At 37.3% G+C, this 18,802-nt stretch overlaps 1 protein-coding gene across 1 annotated transcript; it reads left to right on the top strand.

Moving 5' to 3' along the window:
* The first annotated feature begins 3,296 nt into the window (after positions 1 to 3,296).
* LOC103040775 (transmembrane protein 74) lies at positions 3,297 to 6,810 on the top strand. Its single transcript, XM_007254495.4, has 2 exons — positions 3,297 to 3,385; positions 4,191 to 6,810. Exon 2 carries the CDS (start codon positions 4,229 to 4,231, stop codon positions 5,054 to 5,056), a length of 828 nt encoding a protein of 275 aa, XP_007254557.1. The 5' UTR covers positions 3,297 to 3,385; positions 4,191 to 4,228; the 3' UTR covers positions 5,057 to 6,810.
* The last annotated feature ends 11,992 nt before the right edge of the window (positions 6,811 to 18,802 follow it).

The following is an 18,802-nucleotide window of genomic DNA, read 5'->3' as shown; positions in this document are numbered from 1 at the left end:
TAGCTTGTGCTGATATTAGAAATCTCAGAGTAAAAGCTGTCCTTACACCATATCAGCTTAAACATTTGATAACATATTACAACATTCTGTCAGTTCAGACATAAAAGGGCACTCATGATATATGAGGTACACTCTCTATATGGCCTGCCAAGTTCTGCCAAGCCAAATTGGGGCATTAATCTCAGCGGGACTTTGCCGTTCTTTCTCGCAGATTCATCAGTTAAATGGGAACTTTTCTGGCCTCTTGCCCGAGCCATCCTCAGCATTGGCCGACAACACAATACTGAATTCCTGAACCAATGAAAACTCTTATTTCTGGATATGATGCTATTTGGACTACATCCAGTAATGATTTCTGTTTAATCACACAAAGTAATCAACACTGTCTGCCTTTAATGAGCAAAAGGTTTTTTTCGTGGAAATAAAAGGTGCACGTGACATATGTGTCCACTGATAAATGTCAGTTGCAATACACTGAGGCTTTAGCACTTTTCCTCACGTTATTGCTATTGTGTGGGCAGAGGCAGAATCACGGTTTGAATAATAAGGGCGAAAAACTGCATGATACAGAGAAAAAAAATAAGATAAAATAGTCCTTGTTCCTTAATTATGAGTACAATTACCCCAGCTGGCACACAACCGACCTTCAACGTTGAAATGTGTTTGAAATATGACTAAAGTAATGTATGTTGTTGTTTCAACGTTGAAACAACATTGAATCAACATTTAATGTTCAATGGTTGTGCTAACGTTAAAATTTTAATGTTGAATCAACATAATGTCCTCAAACATCTGCCTTTGGAATCAGCGTTTTACATTTCATCACCATATAATTTCTATAAGCATTTGGATGGAGGAATAAAACAGTGTTTTACTTCTATTTGCAGTAACTGCTTTTTAATTTAACATCATGTGCATGTTCTAATAGTTTTACTGTTTTAGTGTTTTTGAGATCAGATTTTTTTTATTTTAGTGAGCTATGGTTTATTAAAGGTTCAACATATGACGTTGAAACAACAGTTGATTCAACGTTGATTCAACCATAACATCTATGTTGATCAATGTTTATCCAACGTTTATTCAATGTTGAAATGCCAGCTGGGACATTATTAGTGTAAATTAACTTTTCATAATTTAATAGAAAGCTTGCTGCATTATCTCTAAGAATGTATCAAGCACCCTCTGGCATCTATACCTTACAAAGAGGATGTGACAAAAACAAAGGAACAACTTAATTTAAGCGTATAGCTGTATGTTATTTGTTCCAATAACAACAATTTGTTTTGTATTGTATCAAATACTAGTCAAATACTAATATCCTATTGTGAGCACACCTATAAATCACTACATCAGCTTTAATCCATTGGTGGACCACCTTTTTTATTAAAGTGACTGTAGGAGAACCCCATAGAGCACTACATCCCATTTTCTTTACTGAAAAGGGCACCTCTGGGACATTCTAGTAGAAGTGGCATTAAAGGCACACTTTATTATATCACACTTTTCTACTGGAGGTCTAGAAGGGCACTCATGGATAGGCACTTAATAGGAGACAAATGATTAAAATATAGTGATCTAAATGGGACAACATTCTACTTTTCTGCAATAAAGTGCACCCTACTCTGGACTGGATTATTTTTCCTGAAAGAAGGGCAGTCAATGGGGTACTGTGCCTTTTTCTGCCACTCTATATAAATAATAGGGCTCTTTAGTTTTTCATCCATGATACACCCTGCCCCCTCTAGACCCTGCCAGAGTGTGTGGGATCATATTTCTAATAAACCAAGAAAGAGAATGCCTGACTAAAATCACACTCAACGCTTACTTCAGATAATATGTGCTGATATGGATGGTGTTGACATAGAAGGTGGTCTCTCGAGATTATAATGGATTATGCATGCAACCTCTGATCAAACTGAAGTAACAGTAAACAGTAATCTCTAGTGATTTTAGCAGAACTAGGAGACAGATGGTTGACAGTGGGTGGGGTTTCCCGTGTTGGCTCTTTAAATGAAACAGATGAAGACCGTCACTGTTTCATATCAATAAACATTTGTAAAACAGATACTGGCTCGGTTTTATCCCACAAAATGACTCCACTTCCCATGATTCCATTTCATAATCTCTTTCTGCTTAATTCGTCTCAGTGCTGAACTGATCTAATCTGCTAAAGAGCCGCTGGCTCAGGGCTCTTTCAGCACCACAGAGAACGGCTGTTTTATTATTTATTTCCCACCCGTATTCCGACAAACCCCGCCTTCCGTGCATTCGGATTTGCTACCGCTTAGTAAACTTCTGCGCTACTATTGGTTCGTTCAGACTTCATATTTGTAGGGTAACGCCTACCTCACTATACATAACTGTTTACAGTAATGCTTACTAATGTTCTTTTTTGTAGAAAGATTTAATTTAGATATAGAAGATATCTGTGATTTTGTGGAATAAAGAAATATTTTTATATATGTATGCAAAAATACTTGAGAGTATTATACGGATTGATATATTTGATGTATTGTTTTATTTTAGAGGTAATAATTTAAAAAAAGAAAAACAAATGTATCTGATATGTATTTATATTCACAAAGTGAAATGGTTTCTCTCAAAACCGTATTTTATAATTAAAAAAATGAATACTTCAAGTAATAAGAAGGCATTAAACCTAATCAATTTTACTAAGAATTTAATATAACTTAATATAAGTAAAATGGCCGTAAATATTCTCAAAACCGAATATGGATTTTAGATTCTCTGGGAAATTTTAGAAATGACTACTTATAGTATATTCAAGTAATAAGATGGCATTAAAAACATGATTACATTTAATATAACATAATATAATGTATATTCCTTTTTTTTTCATTCTTATATCGAATAACTTTTTTAATTAATTTATTTATTTCTGTCTGTCTGTTAGATGTGAACACCACTGCTATTGCTTTTAATGTCGATAGCGAGAAGAGTCCATAATTGTGCAAGTCTGTATGTCGACTTAAAAAAAGTTCACTTTATTTGGGATATGTAAACCTCTTTTTATGGTCCAATTTTACAACCTGAATATTCTTAATTATTTTTTTACTTTATAAAAGTAATGTGCAAATGCATTATTTATATCCGAGTCACAAAATTGTCTTAAAATGACAATAATATATTTTATCGTATTTATTTCTGTAATAATATACATTAAACGAAAAATAATAGAAAAGAGAGTAGTTTAAGTGACAGACCTAGTTACAATTAATCCGTCCAATGGAGAGCGAGCCTGGTGCCGGGGGGCGGGGCTTTCCGGAGATCGGGTGGGGAAAGCGAGGCAGAGCGAGGGAAGCGAGGGAGCTCAGCGACTCGACATGGGCGACCCGGGATGCTAACAGCTTCAGCCGCGGAGCAGGTATTTTATTAATAAGCGTTGTGTTTGTTTACCAGAAACACGGTCTTATACCGATATATGTGTCTAAAAAAAGCATGAAGCATAGTGACAAACCAACCTGCTGTCTCTCTCTATCTCTCTCTCGCTCTCTCTCTCTCTCTCTCTCTATCTCTCGCTCTCTCTCTCTCTCCAGGGAGATTATAGCATGCATCTCTCTCTCTCTCTCTCTCTCTCTCTCTCTCTCTCTCTCTCTCGCTCTTTCTGCTCTCTCCATATATTAGCTATGATAGCTAGTCTTAGAGATGTTTTACCCACATGAACTACTATATTATTCTAAATAAACAGTTCATTCTGTTTTTGTAACCTTAAAAAATCCCTTACCGTGGCTGTTTAACTCGCTATTTGAGTCAGGAGGCTGTGGGTGTTTTATACCGTGTATCATTGTTGTGCGGGAGTAACGTTAGTGTAACGTTAGGTTAGCTAGTCTCTTTGACCACGATCACGCTGGCCATGCGTTTTAGAGCCTTAAAGCTTATCTGAGGGTTTATATGGATTGCTTTGCTAATTGGATACCAGTTCAAGAGGCTAATCGCTCCCTTAATCGCCTTAAATATTGGGGTGACGGATTTTTTCGATTAACTTTCGCCAACGCATGCTGAGCTCAGGCTTACTCAGAGCTGCTGTGCTTCTGTAAACTCTTTTAACAGCTATGAATCACAGTTTAGGATCACTGGATAATGGGCATGATGGTCATGTGCTATGTTTGCTATGTGTGACATCAGTATGTGTGACATCAGTATTTATGTGTGTGTGTGTGTTTAATCAGGTTTGATGTGCCAGTCTTGATGAGGTGGACAGACTCTGATGGCCTCCTTGGAGCTGCTGTGTCTAGATAAAGAAAGGCAAGATGGTCCAGACTGGGCTTCCAGCGTTGTGCACGTTCACAGGTCCCAAAGTGCCGGCGACGAAAGTCCACCCTCACAGCGAGGACGCAGTCCAAAGAGCAAGAGTGCTGCGTCTGAGCACCGGTGTAATTCAGCCCCAAGGACGGCTCCTGCCAGGGTACTGCACGGTAAGCATTGTCATCCGCCAGCAGAGAAGGTCAGAGTGTGTTGTGACCAGGAGCTGGAAACCTCATTCACCTACATCGATGAGAACGTCAACCTGAGGCTAGCCACGCCGGACAGGAGCGACGGCACACCCTGCCCAAATCCCTCCAACGAAATCCACCTGGATGGACTTCATGAACTGTCCCTAATGTCTGACCTGACGTCGGAGAGCACGGGCAGACCGGTGGATTATGGCTTCATCAGCGCCGTCACTTTCCTGGTGGCAGGGATCGCTCTGGTGATCATTTCCTACACCGTGCCGCGCGAGGTAAACGTGGACCCGGACACCGTCTCAGCAAGAGAGATGGAAAGACTAGAGAAGGAAAGTGCCAGAGTTGGGGCACACCTGGACAGGTGCGTTATCGCCGGCCTCTGCCTGCTCACCTTAGGAGGGGTGGTGCTCTCCACTCTGCTGATGGTGTCCATGTGGAAGGGGGAGATGTACAGGAGGAAGGCCTTTGCGTACTCCAAGCACTCTACAAAGCTGTATGGCTCCCTGAATTTCAGATCAAAGTCAAGCCCCACTCACTCACCAGCACACAGTAGTGTTGTGGAGGAGGAGCATGGAGAAAGCATTAGCTGACTATTATATCTCTCATATCCTCTCATTATTTCTCACATTTATCCAAACCTGTTCATCAAAGCACTGATGTTACAGTACATCTTTTTTATTTTATTACATAACATCACGTCATATGTCAGTTTCACTTGCCTGTTGAATATTAACCAAATATGCAATTTCAATATCATACTGTCACTTCAATGTTATATTCTCATTCTGATAGGGATGCACTAAATATTCAAGAACTGAAATTACCACTGTCGAAAATGGCAAAAAGGCCTTTGTATTAAGACAATTTTTCTTTAAAAAACAAGACAAACATAAATCAATGCTATTTAAATTATAGTGGTTAAAATTAATTGATTCATTTTCTTTATTTCAGTTTTAATTTTGGTTCATCCCTACTCCACAGTTTGAAATAAGTTGTACCCAACCCTAAATTTAGGGCTTGGGTTGTTACCCTGACTGTAAGCTCTAATCACAGCTGTTTCAGGTTATTGAATATAAAGCTGGGTAATAAACATTACAAGACATTTTTTATGATACATAATAATAATAATGGACACACAGACAAAATTCCTCAGTAGTGGCAGATTTTTATAAACTGCTGCCAAATTAAATATTTTTTATTTAAAATCTGGTGCACCTTATCCAGAAAAACAGGACACACTCTTTTGAAATGTTCATTTGGTCAGTGTTCTTTAAGCACTGATTATATTCAGAATATGCTCAGAAATAGGGCTGCAATGATTGACTTTGATAAAAATATAAATTTTTTAAATCTTTCATTTGTAACTACACAATGTACTACACAAAGTTTACACTCAGGTCTTCGAAATTGACAGACAGAACAGACCATTTCACATATAAATATCTACAGTGCATTTAAAGGCCATTTAAATCTACCATTCAGCTGTTTCTATCATTTTGGAGCGATGGAAAAACAGGAGCTTTACCACAGCATTCAGAAATGGATGAAATAATTTTTAACTAATGAACTAATCAGATAAATAATCATCAGGTTACTCGACTAATAAATAATCATTAGTTGCAGCCCTGCTCAACTGCCGAAGAGTATAATGTGTATCACAAAATGTATAATAAATAGTGCATTATAACATTGCTATGTTGTCACCTCTAGTTAAATATAAATTCAGCATTTATTGATGCATCACATCTTCTCAAATCACAGCTTCTCTTCTGCTTCTCTCCTGACAATCCTTCCCAACTCTTTGTCTCTGTGATCTCTTAGTTAATGCGTTCATAACGACATTTTAGCCTTAATTCTTTCATCATTCACATCCAATACGAGGGCTAGGTTTCATGGTCTCCAGCAATTAACCCAGGCTCTAGATCCAGAGGAGCACCACACTTGTGAAATTATGAATATGAAGTTTGCTGCTGGGTGTCTCTTCTTGATCTAAATGTTATATGCAAATACAGTCCGTGCAAAAATGTACACACCTTGCCTAAATGCCATTCATTAATAGTTCATGGAAATGGACAGCTGCAAAATCTTTTCTGTTCATTTTTGGAGTGTGTTTTCACAAATGGTGATGACATAAGGTGTCATAAATCTCGCTCTAGTCTGCAAAACTGAGTCACTTAAGCATATGCTGCATGCTCGGAGAGTATAAGCTTCACTTACGCCACATTAACATTAAAATCACACAAACTGAATGTAAACATTAATGTGTATGAAAATATGATTTCTTAATCAATGAACCTGCTGTAATGTCTCTAATATAAAGGATGATTAAAACATGTTTTATCAACTTGTGCCTCATTTCCTGGTATACTGTACACTGACAAGCAACAAGTCAGGAGAGTCAAGTAGTATATTGTTCCATGACTTTTGTCATATTCCATTGGAAGCTAAAGAGCACTGAATTGACATGATGAGTGTGTGTGTGGGAGCTCCTGCATTAAATGTGGATGTAATATTTTTATGACATATTCCTGGTACACACAGGACACTGTGTACTGAGGAATGTTTAGTCCCTTCACAACTTTGGAAATGGAATGTCCCATCCATCTGGCATCCACAATTAGGCTTCATTTGAACTCTAATAATTCCCATTGTCTTGCCATGAGCCCACAGCAAGTTTCTAATTCCACTTGTTTTCATTTTAAAGGGAAATTTGCTACAAACAGTATCAGAAAATATCTAATTTCTTTTGTATATAAAACAAGGTCTATGTTGACTCTATGTTTTAATGATATCATCTCTTTCACTTGTAAACTTTAAAATTTTATATTTTTACTGCTATATTTTTAGGCAGCTGACTATTGTACCTACAGAACATGAAAACAAACATATTCTTTTCCAATGTTGGGACCACCACAACCACATACAAGCTTTTAAGCATCCTTAACGTTGGCATAGATGTTAAGCAATACAGCCACTTTTTGCTGTAAAAAGACAAAAGTGTTTGTACTGTATGTTTCTTTTGTGTCAGAGTTTCTTCTTTGTGTCTGTTTGGCAGTGTCAATACTTTAACTGAATTATTGGCTGTACTGATTTACAGTAGGGCTGCAACGATTATTTGATATAATCGACAATGTTGATTATAAAAATTTGTTGACTCCAAATGTTTGTTGTCGACTACTCGTCAATTAGTACCACTACACAAATTACTGGAGACAAAACACAATGTTATAAACGAGTAACATTCAACTCGACCTGCCGCTCCAAAAGTGCCCAATCACAGCTGATTACACATTTCCTCACTAAATATCAGCACCTACCACATTCAAAAAACAATGTTCTGGACATTTGAAGGGCATTAAAATCCCATGTTCAGCTGTTTCTATAGTTTTGAACCAATAGTGAAAGCTAGCCATACCCACAGCAAGCAGAGAGGGAGGACATGGCAGAAATAAACGTTGACTAATCGATTCATCGGAAAAATAATCACCAGATTAGTCGACTACTAAAATAATCATTAATTGCAGCCCCAATTTACAGTAGTACTGCTTTTAACTGTCTGTCCCAATTAACTTTCAGAGAGCTTTCAGAATTCTTATTTAACATTAAGTGTAAATAAGAAATAAGACTGTGTTGACCTTAAAATGAATAAACTACAAGAACTGAATGAATTAAAGGAGTAATCTGGTCCAGGAGAAATGGACTTGGGGTGGAGTGAAACATGATACATTTTTTATTAACTTGTAAAATATAAAAATTTGAACTCATTCATTTGTACGTAACTGCAATGTACTACACAAAATTTACACTCAGGTCTCCAAAATTGACAGATAGGACAGACCATTTCACATTTCATTGTCTTTTGTGCATTTAAAGGCAATTTAAATCTACCGTTCAGCTGTTTCTATAATTTTAAAGCAATGGAGGAACAGGAGCTTTACCCACAGCAATCAGAAATGGAGGGCAATGGAAAACATATTTTTTGACTAATTAACTAATCAGAAAAAATGTCAGTGGTAATACTTTTTATTCAAACTACTGGCTACACTGATTTACAGTAGTATTACTTTAAACTGTCTGTCACAATAAGCTTTATAAGAACTTCGAGAAACCCTTAATTAATGTTGAGTTTAGATAAGCAGTAAGACTATGTTGATCTTGAAATAAATAAACTTAAAGGACTGAATTAATTAAAGGAGACATCCAGTGTGAAATGGACTTAGGATGTAGTGAAACATGACAACGAGTATTAACTTTTGTTAAATAGCCCACCTCTTTTTCCCCAGCATTCCCGAATACAGTACTTTTAGCTAATGCTCCCAACAGGCTTACAGTGTTAGTGATAGGGGCATAACATTGCCCACTCAAAGAAATGGCTATTTTAAGCCATTAAGAAGCTCAAAGTATGTCTTCATGTTTTCATTGGTATAATTATGGCTATGAAATGTAGTATTTTGAGCTGGGTTTTTGAAATTAAGTCACAAAAAGTGACGGACTATCACTTATCAACACACAGCAGCAGAGATGCTAAGTAGTGCTAACTAATTAAATGGTTGGGAAATGTTTAAAAGCCTTTAACAGGTAACTTTAATTAGCAATTCTAGCCCACATTTCCTCACTGTTATAATCATAATATCATAGGAATGTAATGATACTGATGATGTAAGTCATGTCTAAATCATTGGCATTTAACCATAGCATAGCATTTCTATAATGCAGCAAATATACTAGAAATAATTGATGTCATGTTTAATTACAGCCACCTCTAAAGCCTGTCATGTAGAGTGCTGATTAACATAATGAAAATTACAATTTGTAACGTGAATGAAAAGAGAAATTAGCTCCTTAGCTTCCCTGCTGATCCACTGCTTTATGCTTGTCACACACACTGACTAAAACAGTGCTAACACTTAATCAGACACTGATAATAAAAAAAGCTGAAGTGTTTACAGTCAGAGTTCAGCTGTGCTATGTGCTTTCCCTCTATATTACTGTAGTGTACGGGTAATGCAGTCATCAGCACTGACCCTCAGAGTGAACAGCTTTTGGGAGTATTTGATACACATGCTCTTAACCCAAGGCTAAATCATGTGTATGGAAATATAATAACTCAATTTATTCCACAATTTAAAAAGCACAATGGTAAATCATAGCAGTGTGACAAATAAGGCATCAAGGATTACACAAAAGAGTCTAAAAGACCATTATTTTCACCGTAATTGTCTCCAGGTCTGTTTACTTCTGTCTCATGTTACAAACGACGGACTTGTGTCACATAATTGCATAATTTCAAACTGTACCTTAGACTGCGCTATAAATTATAAAGTATATATTTTTATAAAAAAATATGAAACAATTTACATTGTGCTTAGTAGCACAAGCTTTCCCACAGGCTAAGGTAGGGGATGTTTACGGTAACTCAGCTTGACTTCATAAGTCAGTCACTTTGCAGGCTGACAGGCTGGTGATAGCCATTGTTCATTTGTGTATTCCAGGCTCTTAAGCTTGAAGCGTTTATTATGCAGCGCAAACATAATGGACTTTATGTGTGGGAAGTTATGTAGTCATTTCCAGGCTAACCGAGAAACCAGCTCATGAAAATCTGTAGCTGAGGTTAAGCTCTGAGAGAGAAGACTCCCAGGGCTTCGCTCCCTTACCTGATTTATGCTGGAGCACTAAAGTATGCTTACTTGCCTGTGGAAAGTTTCCAGACATTGATTCATAAGGAGAGAAATGTGCAGCTATAGCTGAGGGGTCTTGACCTTAGCTTGGCCTGCGTTTGCTGCATTTACGAAAGAGTATTTTTAGCAAGAATGGCCTGTAGACATTTGGATGGACTACCCGAGCTTATTTACACTGGTGCCAGGGTGCTATTGTGATGTAAATGAAGCTCTTGTAATTTTTTAAAACTCTTTCTCCGGAGTGGAACTGTGCAAGGATGCGTTTTACATTAGCACCCAGCTGCCTGCAGTTTCACAATTACTGTTCCACTCGATTAGCTTGGAGCATTTGTCATCATAAAGTGAAACACAGGTATTTTAAATAGGCCCGTGTGGATTCCGACTAAACTGCCCTGTTTTTTTTCCTCAGGTTTAAAGCTTCCTGCCCAAGTTTGGAAGGTTGGAAATCAGCTTAATGGACTCCAATTCAAAGTTCCGTCATTATAAAAAAGTGCACCCCTGCTTAGGTCACTTCCTCCAAAGATGTTTTTGTTGTAAAGTATTGCACGGCATAAACGGCCAAAGGGTAAATCACTGTAAGTGAAAAAGCAGCATTAAGAGGTTCACAGTCGACATCTAATTTCCCAGAATTCACACCTGAGCCAGCAGTGGAGATATATTATGCTCCATCATAATAGACATACCACACACACCATGCAAGTGTGAGGCAAGCTGCCCATATTTTAAACAGGTGTCGGCGCACCCCATCCAGAAACATGCCATAGAAGAAATCAAGCGACGGTGCTGACACACGGTCATAACGTTAAGTAATCTCTCCGCTGTGGGGTTTCTCTCTGATGTCTCAGCTGAAGGAAGGCGTTCGGTTTGTTCAGTTTGCCGCTTACCTCACTAGGCCTCTTTGAATAGGCTCCTTTGTACGGCTCCGGGCCGAATGCTGAAGCTGGCACGCCTCCATTTAAGGGCTGATTAGATTAGCCCATAAGGAAGACATGGCAGTTAGCGGGCATTCAGGCGAGGACAGCTCACAGCTGTGACACAAGAAGCATTAAAGCAATAAAGCCCATTTCAACTCGAACAGATTTACGATTACTGGGTACTCTTCACACAAACTCACACAACTGCTCTACACATGGCCTCAGAAGTGCCCGAGTGCATTGATTTCAGATTCTGTGTTTACACTAAATCCTTCACACAATGCTTTACATAGCAGTCCTATTTTGTGCGTAGTTAAAAAAAAACACACACACTCTGGGATGAATTATTAAAGTGTATGGGTGTGAAGCTAAAATGCTAAGTGTAAATACAGTGTAAAAATATATATTTTTTGTTGTTGAAACATGAGCAGAAGAAATTTGTGTTACACCTGCTTCTAAACACACAAATTGCAAAGTGTAACATCCGATAAACTTCAAAAGTCTTATTCATCTGAGAGGACTGCACTTTAATTCAAACATTAAATAAAGAATAAAATGATCAATTGTTTTATTTAACAATCAAAACAACCAAACAATAAAATGTAAAAAAAAAAGAATATATATATATATCAACAGCCTGTACAAAGAAATTGGCTGCTTTTTTCTTTAGTTTGTCTTTTTTTGTTGCTCATAAGGCTCAATTAGTTAATTAATCAAAATATGTGTATTTTATCACTGTTAAAGGGATGTAAAAGGTCTGTAAAACTTACTTGTGGAACGGACTTATCTTGTGCCTTTTTTAAATTAATGCAACATTTTAGAGAAATTTTATTGGAAAATAAAGATAAGGAATTTCTCAATCCTCAATGAGCCACATCTTACCAGGAGTTTTAGATAGCATTGTCCATCCAATAATGCGTCGCATATCAATTTCTCCTCCAGCATGACTCTGAATGCAATTTGTTTAATAAAACATTAATTTCCACTTATAATACAATACCATCCAGAGTGCTATAGCAGTGTCCTGATTCCTGGATCTATTAATTGTATTTAATTGTTGTAATTTCCTTTAATACCACATGGCGGCAGCATCAGCTCTAAAATGTGGAGGTGCTGAGCTGAGTTGCATTGCATTGAATTTAACATATGAATTCATATGTGGTTTGGATGAGTGATTAAATACTTATGATAAAATAACGTATGTGTTAAAGTGATAAGATCAAACATTACCACACAAAACAGCAAATAATTTGATACTAGTGCATCTCAAAAAATGAGAATATCATTGAAAAGTTACTTTATTTCAGTAATTCAAAATGTTCAAAATGTGAAACACATATATTATATAGATGTATTACACACACATTGATCTATTTTAAGCATTTATTTCTTTAACTTTTGATGATTATGCGTTACAGCCAATGAAAACCCAAAAAAATCAGTGTCTCAGAAAATTTGAACACTATATATGTCCAATTGGTACTTTTGGCAGTGTCCTGCTGGAAAAGAAATCCACAACTTCATAAAAGTTCTCAGCAGAGGGACAAATCTAATGCAAAGCAAACCATCACTGACCATCAGTAAATTTTGTATTTCATTAAAACTTTAAGGGAGCAGAGTCTGGAGGAAGAGTGGAGAGACACACAGTTCAAGCTGCTTGAGGTCTAGTGTAAACTTTCCACAATCAGTGATGGTTTTGAGAGACATGTCTGTCATCTGCTGGTGTTGATCCACTGTGATATATCAAGTCCAAAGTCAGTGTAGTGTTTTTCCGCAACTTTTTACAGTTTGTACACTTCATGCTTCCCTCTGCTGACAACTTTTATGGAGATGTGGCTTTCATTTTCCAGCAGGACTTGACACACTGCCCACACTGCCAAAAAATCAGTACCAATTGGTCTTAAATAATATTCTAATTGTCTGAGACACTGGGTTCTCAAGCCATAATCATCAACAATAAAAGAAATTCAACTCTTAAAATAGATCACTCTGTGTGTAATACATCTATTTGATATATAAGAGATTCACATTCTGAACTGAAATACTGAAATAAAGTAACTTTTCATTGATATTCAAAATTTTTGACATGCACTATGAGATATGCGTACATATGTGATTTCAAAACAGTGATAACATGAACAGAAGTTTTACAATGAAAGTTGGCACAGTACAAATGCACTGACCCCTCATGCCAGATAAGTGCACTGGCTTTTTTTAGGGCCGCTTGTGTCGGTCAATGCACATTTCCCATCCAGTGTTGCTCTCCAACGTATGAATCCACTAGAGGCCCTCTAGAAAAAAGCAGTTGAATTATTTATTCATCCTGATGGTTCTTCGAGCTTAGGAGCCTTCCAGGCTGTGTAAAGATAGCTTCCTCTTTAACCCCTTGGACTTTGTAGGTTCATTATTCATGCGGAACTTTTATTTATTCAGTGTTAGATGCTGTTTAACTACTATAATGTAGTTCAGCTAAAAGAGAGACAGGGGACATGGACATGTGAGTCACACACATCCTCTTGGGGTTAGTAAAGAATGATAATGGTGTGTCGTTGTACACGCACCACACTTGCACCTTTGTTAGCAGCTTTGTTGCCTTGTCATGGTTTGTTTAGCAGCGGTGTCGACAAGGTTCGCTTATCGCTGACGAGTTGCTGCCTGGGCCCAGCCCCCCAGGCAGCCGGCTGTTTGCGGGAATCACTTTTGTGCGATGGTATCTGAGTTCCTCTCAGGTTTCTCAGCCACACAGAGACCTGATGTACTGCATCATCATCACTCCTAACCTTGGTATAGGGCTCCAGCACTTTCTGTGCCGAGTTTAATTACCTATACAGACAGAGGGGGTGATAGAGAGCGAGGGCTACAGACACACACACACACGTGTGGACACACACATATGCAGAATCAAGTGAGCTGGAGAGGAGGAAGAGAAGGGATATGTTTAAACATATGCTCTACATGAAAGGAGGCAGTTAGAGAATAAAGCAGCTGAAGAGATATGGACTGGATAGCTTAGGACTGACATCATGGATCAGCTATTGAGTGGAGATAGGATGCACAATGATAGTTCCCTCTTTACTTGATACTTTTACCCCTCCCCCCAAGCCAAAGAAGAACATCTGGAGCTGCTGAAAAGCAGCTGAGGATGCTCTTCCACAAGCTTTTTCTTCTTCTTTTAGAGCTTCATGAATGGAGCCTGGGATGTGTGCACTGTGATGTTCTGTTAAAGTGAATGCCACTGTCCATCCTTCATTGGTAGATGTCGGTTGTTTATTTTTACCCGGCTTAAGTACTGTAAGTAGGGCTAAAAGGGTTTTGGTACAGGCTAATGACTACTTTCTTTTTAAAATGCAACATGAAAGCTAACTAAATGGATCATTGTACTACCGCAGAACATGCTTCCAGAATTTGCAGGTATTTTATTGAAGCCATTATTTCTTCTTTTTTTATTATTATTCCTTCATTATTCCTTCTAGTGTCATGTTCTCATCATGTTTACTCTCTTCTGATCTGTTTTTGTGCTTATTTACCTTTCTCCTTCATGCCTGTTTGTTTTTTCCACATGTGCTCCCCTTGCACATGGCCCTGTGTTTTCCTCCGCGTCCAAGCCCCAGCCCTGTGTTCCCCTGGTGACTATATGTAGCTCCGCCCCCTTGTTGCCTGTTCCCAGGTGCTTTCTGTTTCCTGTCTCCATCCGTGTGTATATATAGCCCTTTTGTGTCTGTGTTTAGGTGTCAGTTCTTGTATGTGTAGCCAGGTGGTGAATTGAGTATACACCTTTAAAATGTGTGTCTGTAACTTTAAGAAACACAATCAGAAGTGTTGTCACCCTGAGAGAGGAAAGGGAGGAGCTAAGAGCATGGTAGAGAAGGAGGCTCAAGCTGCAGTGAATGGTGGTGCTTCATTTTAGGATCCATCCAGAGCCATCCTAATGAAATAAGAGGTAAAAATCAGGAAATACTGAACAATATAAGGTTTAGTTGGCCTATAACAGTAGTAGATGCCTATATTGCCTTTCTAAACATGTATTTTGGATTAATCACAACCAGATGCGGGCAGATGGCATTGTTTCTGTGGGGTAGTGTGCTCCTCGTGGTCAAGCCTTGTATTTTTCTGGGTTACAGAAGCTGTTTATCCAAGTTCTCTTGATGAAATGCTCAAGTCTTGTTGAGTAAAGCTGAGTAAATCGAGGTGAGCTTAAAAACAAATATTAAAAGAGCTCTGTTAATGGTATTAAGGTGGTATTAATGTTATTTATCTATTTTCTGTAATTAGTGCCACAACCAAATACTGTACTGTGTTCTAATCTAGGGTTTTACAGTGTATTCATTTTATTTTTGTTCTTTTAAATACAATTTTAATCAGAATAAAATACCCGAATAAAAAGTTCTTTTGTCATTTGGTGTGCGTCCTTTCCCCGGTGACATATGTTTTACGTCCGTTTAGGTTGCGTGTTTCGTTGTTGTTTTTTTTGGTCTTGGTTAATTGTTGGTTTTCTTTGTAAATAAAACGTACCTCCACTTACCTCTGACTCCTTGCCTCCCTCCCAGAGCTCATTAGCTGGGCCACTTCTCATCCTTACTGGCATATCTGAACTGGGAACAACACACCAATAAGAAGATCACGAATGGTACAGATGGACAGTGACTAGAAACGACTGGCCATATGATCTGCCTGATCAAGAAACACAGCTTTCCAATGATTGCTTTAGACATTCTGCAATGCAGAGTCTCTAAAACTCATCTGAAAAATGGATCTGAGGTGCTGTCCCAGAACTCTCTGATGGGTTTGCACTCTGAAGATATGTGGTGAATATCATCAGGAGAGTTCAGGCTTTTATAGGTGGGCCACTGCTTGTCTTTTCTGGTATCTCTGAACTGCAAACATAACAGCAATAGAAAGGTAATGATGATTCTGTAAAAAGTAAAAAATTACATAGTTAAATTTCTTCATTCTGCATTTTAGGATGTTGTTCCTTATGATTGTATAGACTACATCATCTAAAGTGTATTTGAATAACTATACTAGATGGAAACATTGCTTATTATACTTTTTTACTGCTGAAATCCTGCTGTTCTAACTTTTTACAATAAAAACTTTTTGTAAAAATATTGTAATGGAAACCTGGCTTCTGGCTTCCACCATCATGCTTAATAGTTGGAGAGTTGCTCTTTTCATTCAGCATTTAATTCTGCACTTCTTTTTCTCCAAACATATTTTGCTTTTTGCTCTTTTCTATTTTTACAATATATAGTGTAAAAATAAAATGAGATTGAGTCCATTGGACAGCTAGACTTGTATAAGGATCCCCAACACTGGAATATGGGGAAGCGGAACTGAGTTATATGGAGTGATGAGACACCTGACCCTACTACTGCATGTACTACAATCACTAATTGCTGTCAAATTATGATTATTATAATTTTTTTATTGTGAGAATATGAGTCCTCTCCAATATGTTTCTTAATGAAGAGTATCTATATGCATTTGAGTAGCTCTTGTATGATGCCGCACATAAGATCTCAACATGTTCATGTTATAGTAGAGTGTCTCCTGCAGCCCTACATTTTTCTTCAGAAAGTTTCTCAGTCTTCGAGACCTCAGCCTGACCTTTAACTGTTACTGTTAACTGCTAGTGCTTAATTTCATTAGGGACTGAGGAAATGGCTACCTGAAAGCTTTTTGCTGTGTTCTTATAGCTTTCTCCTGCTTTGTGGGGATCAATTAATTTACAACACTAAGTTCAGTACAGAAAATGCAAATAAAAAAATATTTAGTGTTTTGTGCCTTTGTTTAGTCTTCTTTTCTATTGCAGACAGAATGAACCCAATATATTATTGTTTTGTCTGGCAACTTTTAACATTTAATTTGTTAATATTCATATATTTCTGCATTTCAGGCCAGGAGTACATTCTGAAATAACGTTAAGACAGGACAATTTAGAGCCAGTGGTGAGGTAACTTTTTGCATATTTCCTCTTCTGTGTACAGTACAGGCCAAAAGTTTGGACACATCTCATTCAATGCGTTTTCTTTATTTTCATGACTATTTACATTGTAGATTCTCACTGAAGGCATCACAACTATGAATGAACACATGTGGAGTTTTATGTACTTAATAAAAAATGAGCTGACCTCCACAGTCACCAGACCTGAACCCAATCAAGATGGTTTGGGATGAGCTGGACCACGCCAAACCAAGTGCTAAACACCTCTGGGAACTCCTTCGAGACTGTTGGAAAACCATTTCAGGTGACCACCTCTTGAAGCTCATTGAGAGAATGCCAAGAGTGTGTAAAGCAGTAATCAGTTTTGTTAAGTACATAACTCCACATGTGTTCATTTAATAGTTTTGATGCCTTCAGTGAGAATCTACAATGTAAATAGTCATGAAAATAAACAAAATGCATTGAAAAAGAGAAGATTTTGGCCTGTACTGTACTTTTGCCTTCTACAGTTATGAATTGACTAAAGGAATTTGGAGGAGTGTCAATGCATAAAACCAAGGGCACAAGCCTAAGCTGAACACCCATGATCTGAAGATCCAATTCCTCAGACAACAAAGCTTCAAGAACCGTCATTCAGAAGAAATAAATGATAGAATCACTTTGTCACTGTGAATAACAGAAGCTTCATGTTTGCCATGTTAACTTGTGACCTGTGTTCAGAGGCGTTTGGGATGAACCATCACCAGAGGCTTCCCAAGTCTCCTGGAAGTTACAGGAGTCTACCGCATATCAATAACGGCTCCCTGATGCCCACAAGTCAGATAAAATCTCTCTTACTTTTTGCAACTTGGGATGTCTGCATCACATAATGGAAATGTGTCTTTACATGTCTTTACATTGTGTTTATAGTAATATAATTGAGGGTCTGTCAGTCTGTTATAGGGTGTGTCAGTCAGTATACACTTCTGTGATGGCTTGGCTTTAATGAATAAAAAATGCATTGCAATTTTAGCACAACATGAATGCTGTCTTTAACACATCACTTTTCCAGAAATGATCATACATTTTTCAACAAGACGATGTAAAACCACATGCTCATAGCCACATGTTCACAGCCTTACAAGATTAGATGTAGATTAAAGTAGATGGAGTCTTGTGAGAAAGATACATAAGTGTCCTCTGAAAAAGCTGTTCAGGATCTTAGACCTCATGTGGTGCCTTGCTTAATGCTTATTTCCTGTTCTTCCCTTAAAGTTTTTACAAAACAATACAATGTTACTCTAACTACGCATTAAATATGGGAAAAAAAAGTTTAATCTTTAACTTTATGCCTTTTAGGGATCAGTTTATGCCTCACTCACATAATTATTGACAGAAACACTAATACATACTACAGGTGCCCAAACTGAGTGGGACTTTAATCCATCAACCTATATTTTCACCCAGGGTAAAATTGAGGGTGACCCTCATTTACAAAGTTGCCGAGAATCTACAGCATTAAAGGGATTGAAAATAAGACATTTTAATAAGAAAAAAGAAATAATAAGAAAAAATAATAATAAATAAAATAAATACTAATATACTAATATATATATATATTAATAAAATATATATGTAAAAAAGAAAATTCTAAAAGAACATAAAAAACAAATTGACACATAAAAAGAAAAGAGAATATAAAATAAATAAAAAGGTAATAGTAAAAGTAAAGTAAAAAGATAAGAATGATAAGAAATGATTAAATGAATAATAATAAAATAAGAACATAAGAATTTAAATATAAAACATTAGAATAAAAAA

This window comes from Astyanax mexicanus, chromosome 6 (genome assembly GCF_023375975.1).
Source record: "Astyanax mexicanus isolate ESR-SI-001 chromosome 6, AstMex3_surface, whole genome shotgun sequence".
In the NCBI taxonomy this organism is placed as follows: domain Eukaryota; kingdom Metazoa; phylum Chordata; class Actinopteri; order Characiformes; family Acestrorhamphidae; genus Astyanax; species Astyanax mexicanus.
This window is presented reverse-complemented; position numbering and strand designations above follow the sequence as displayed.

What these genes read in the sequence shown, in the direction of transcription:
- LOC103040775 (XM_007254495.4), top strand. Translation starts at nt 4,229, where the DNA reads ATGGCCTCCTTGGAGCTGCTGTGTCTAGATAAAGAAAGGCAAGATGGT.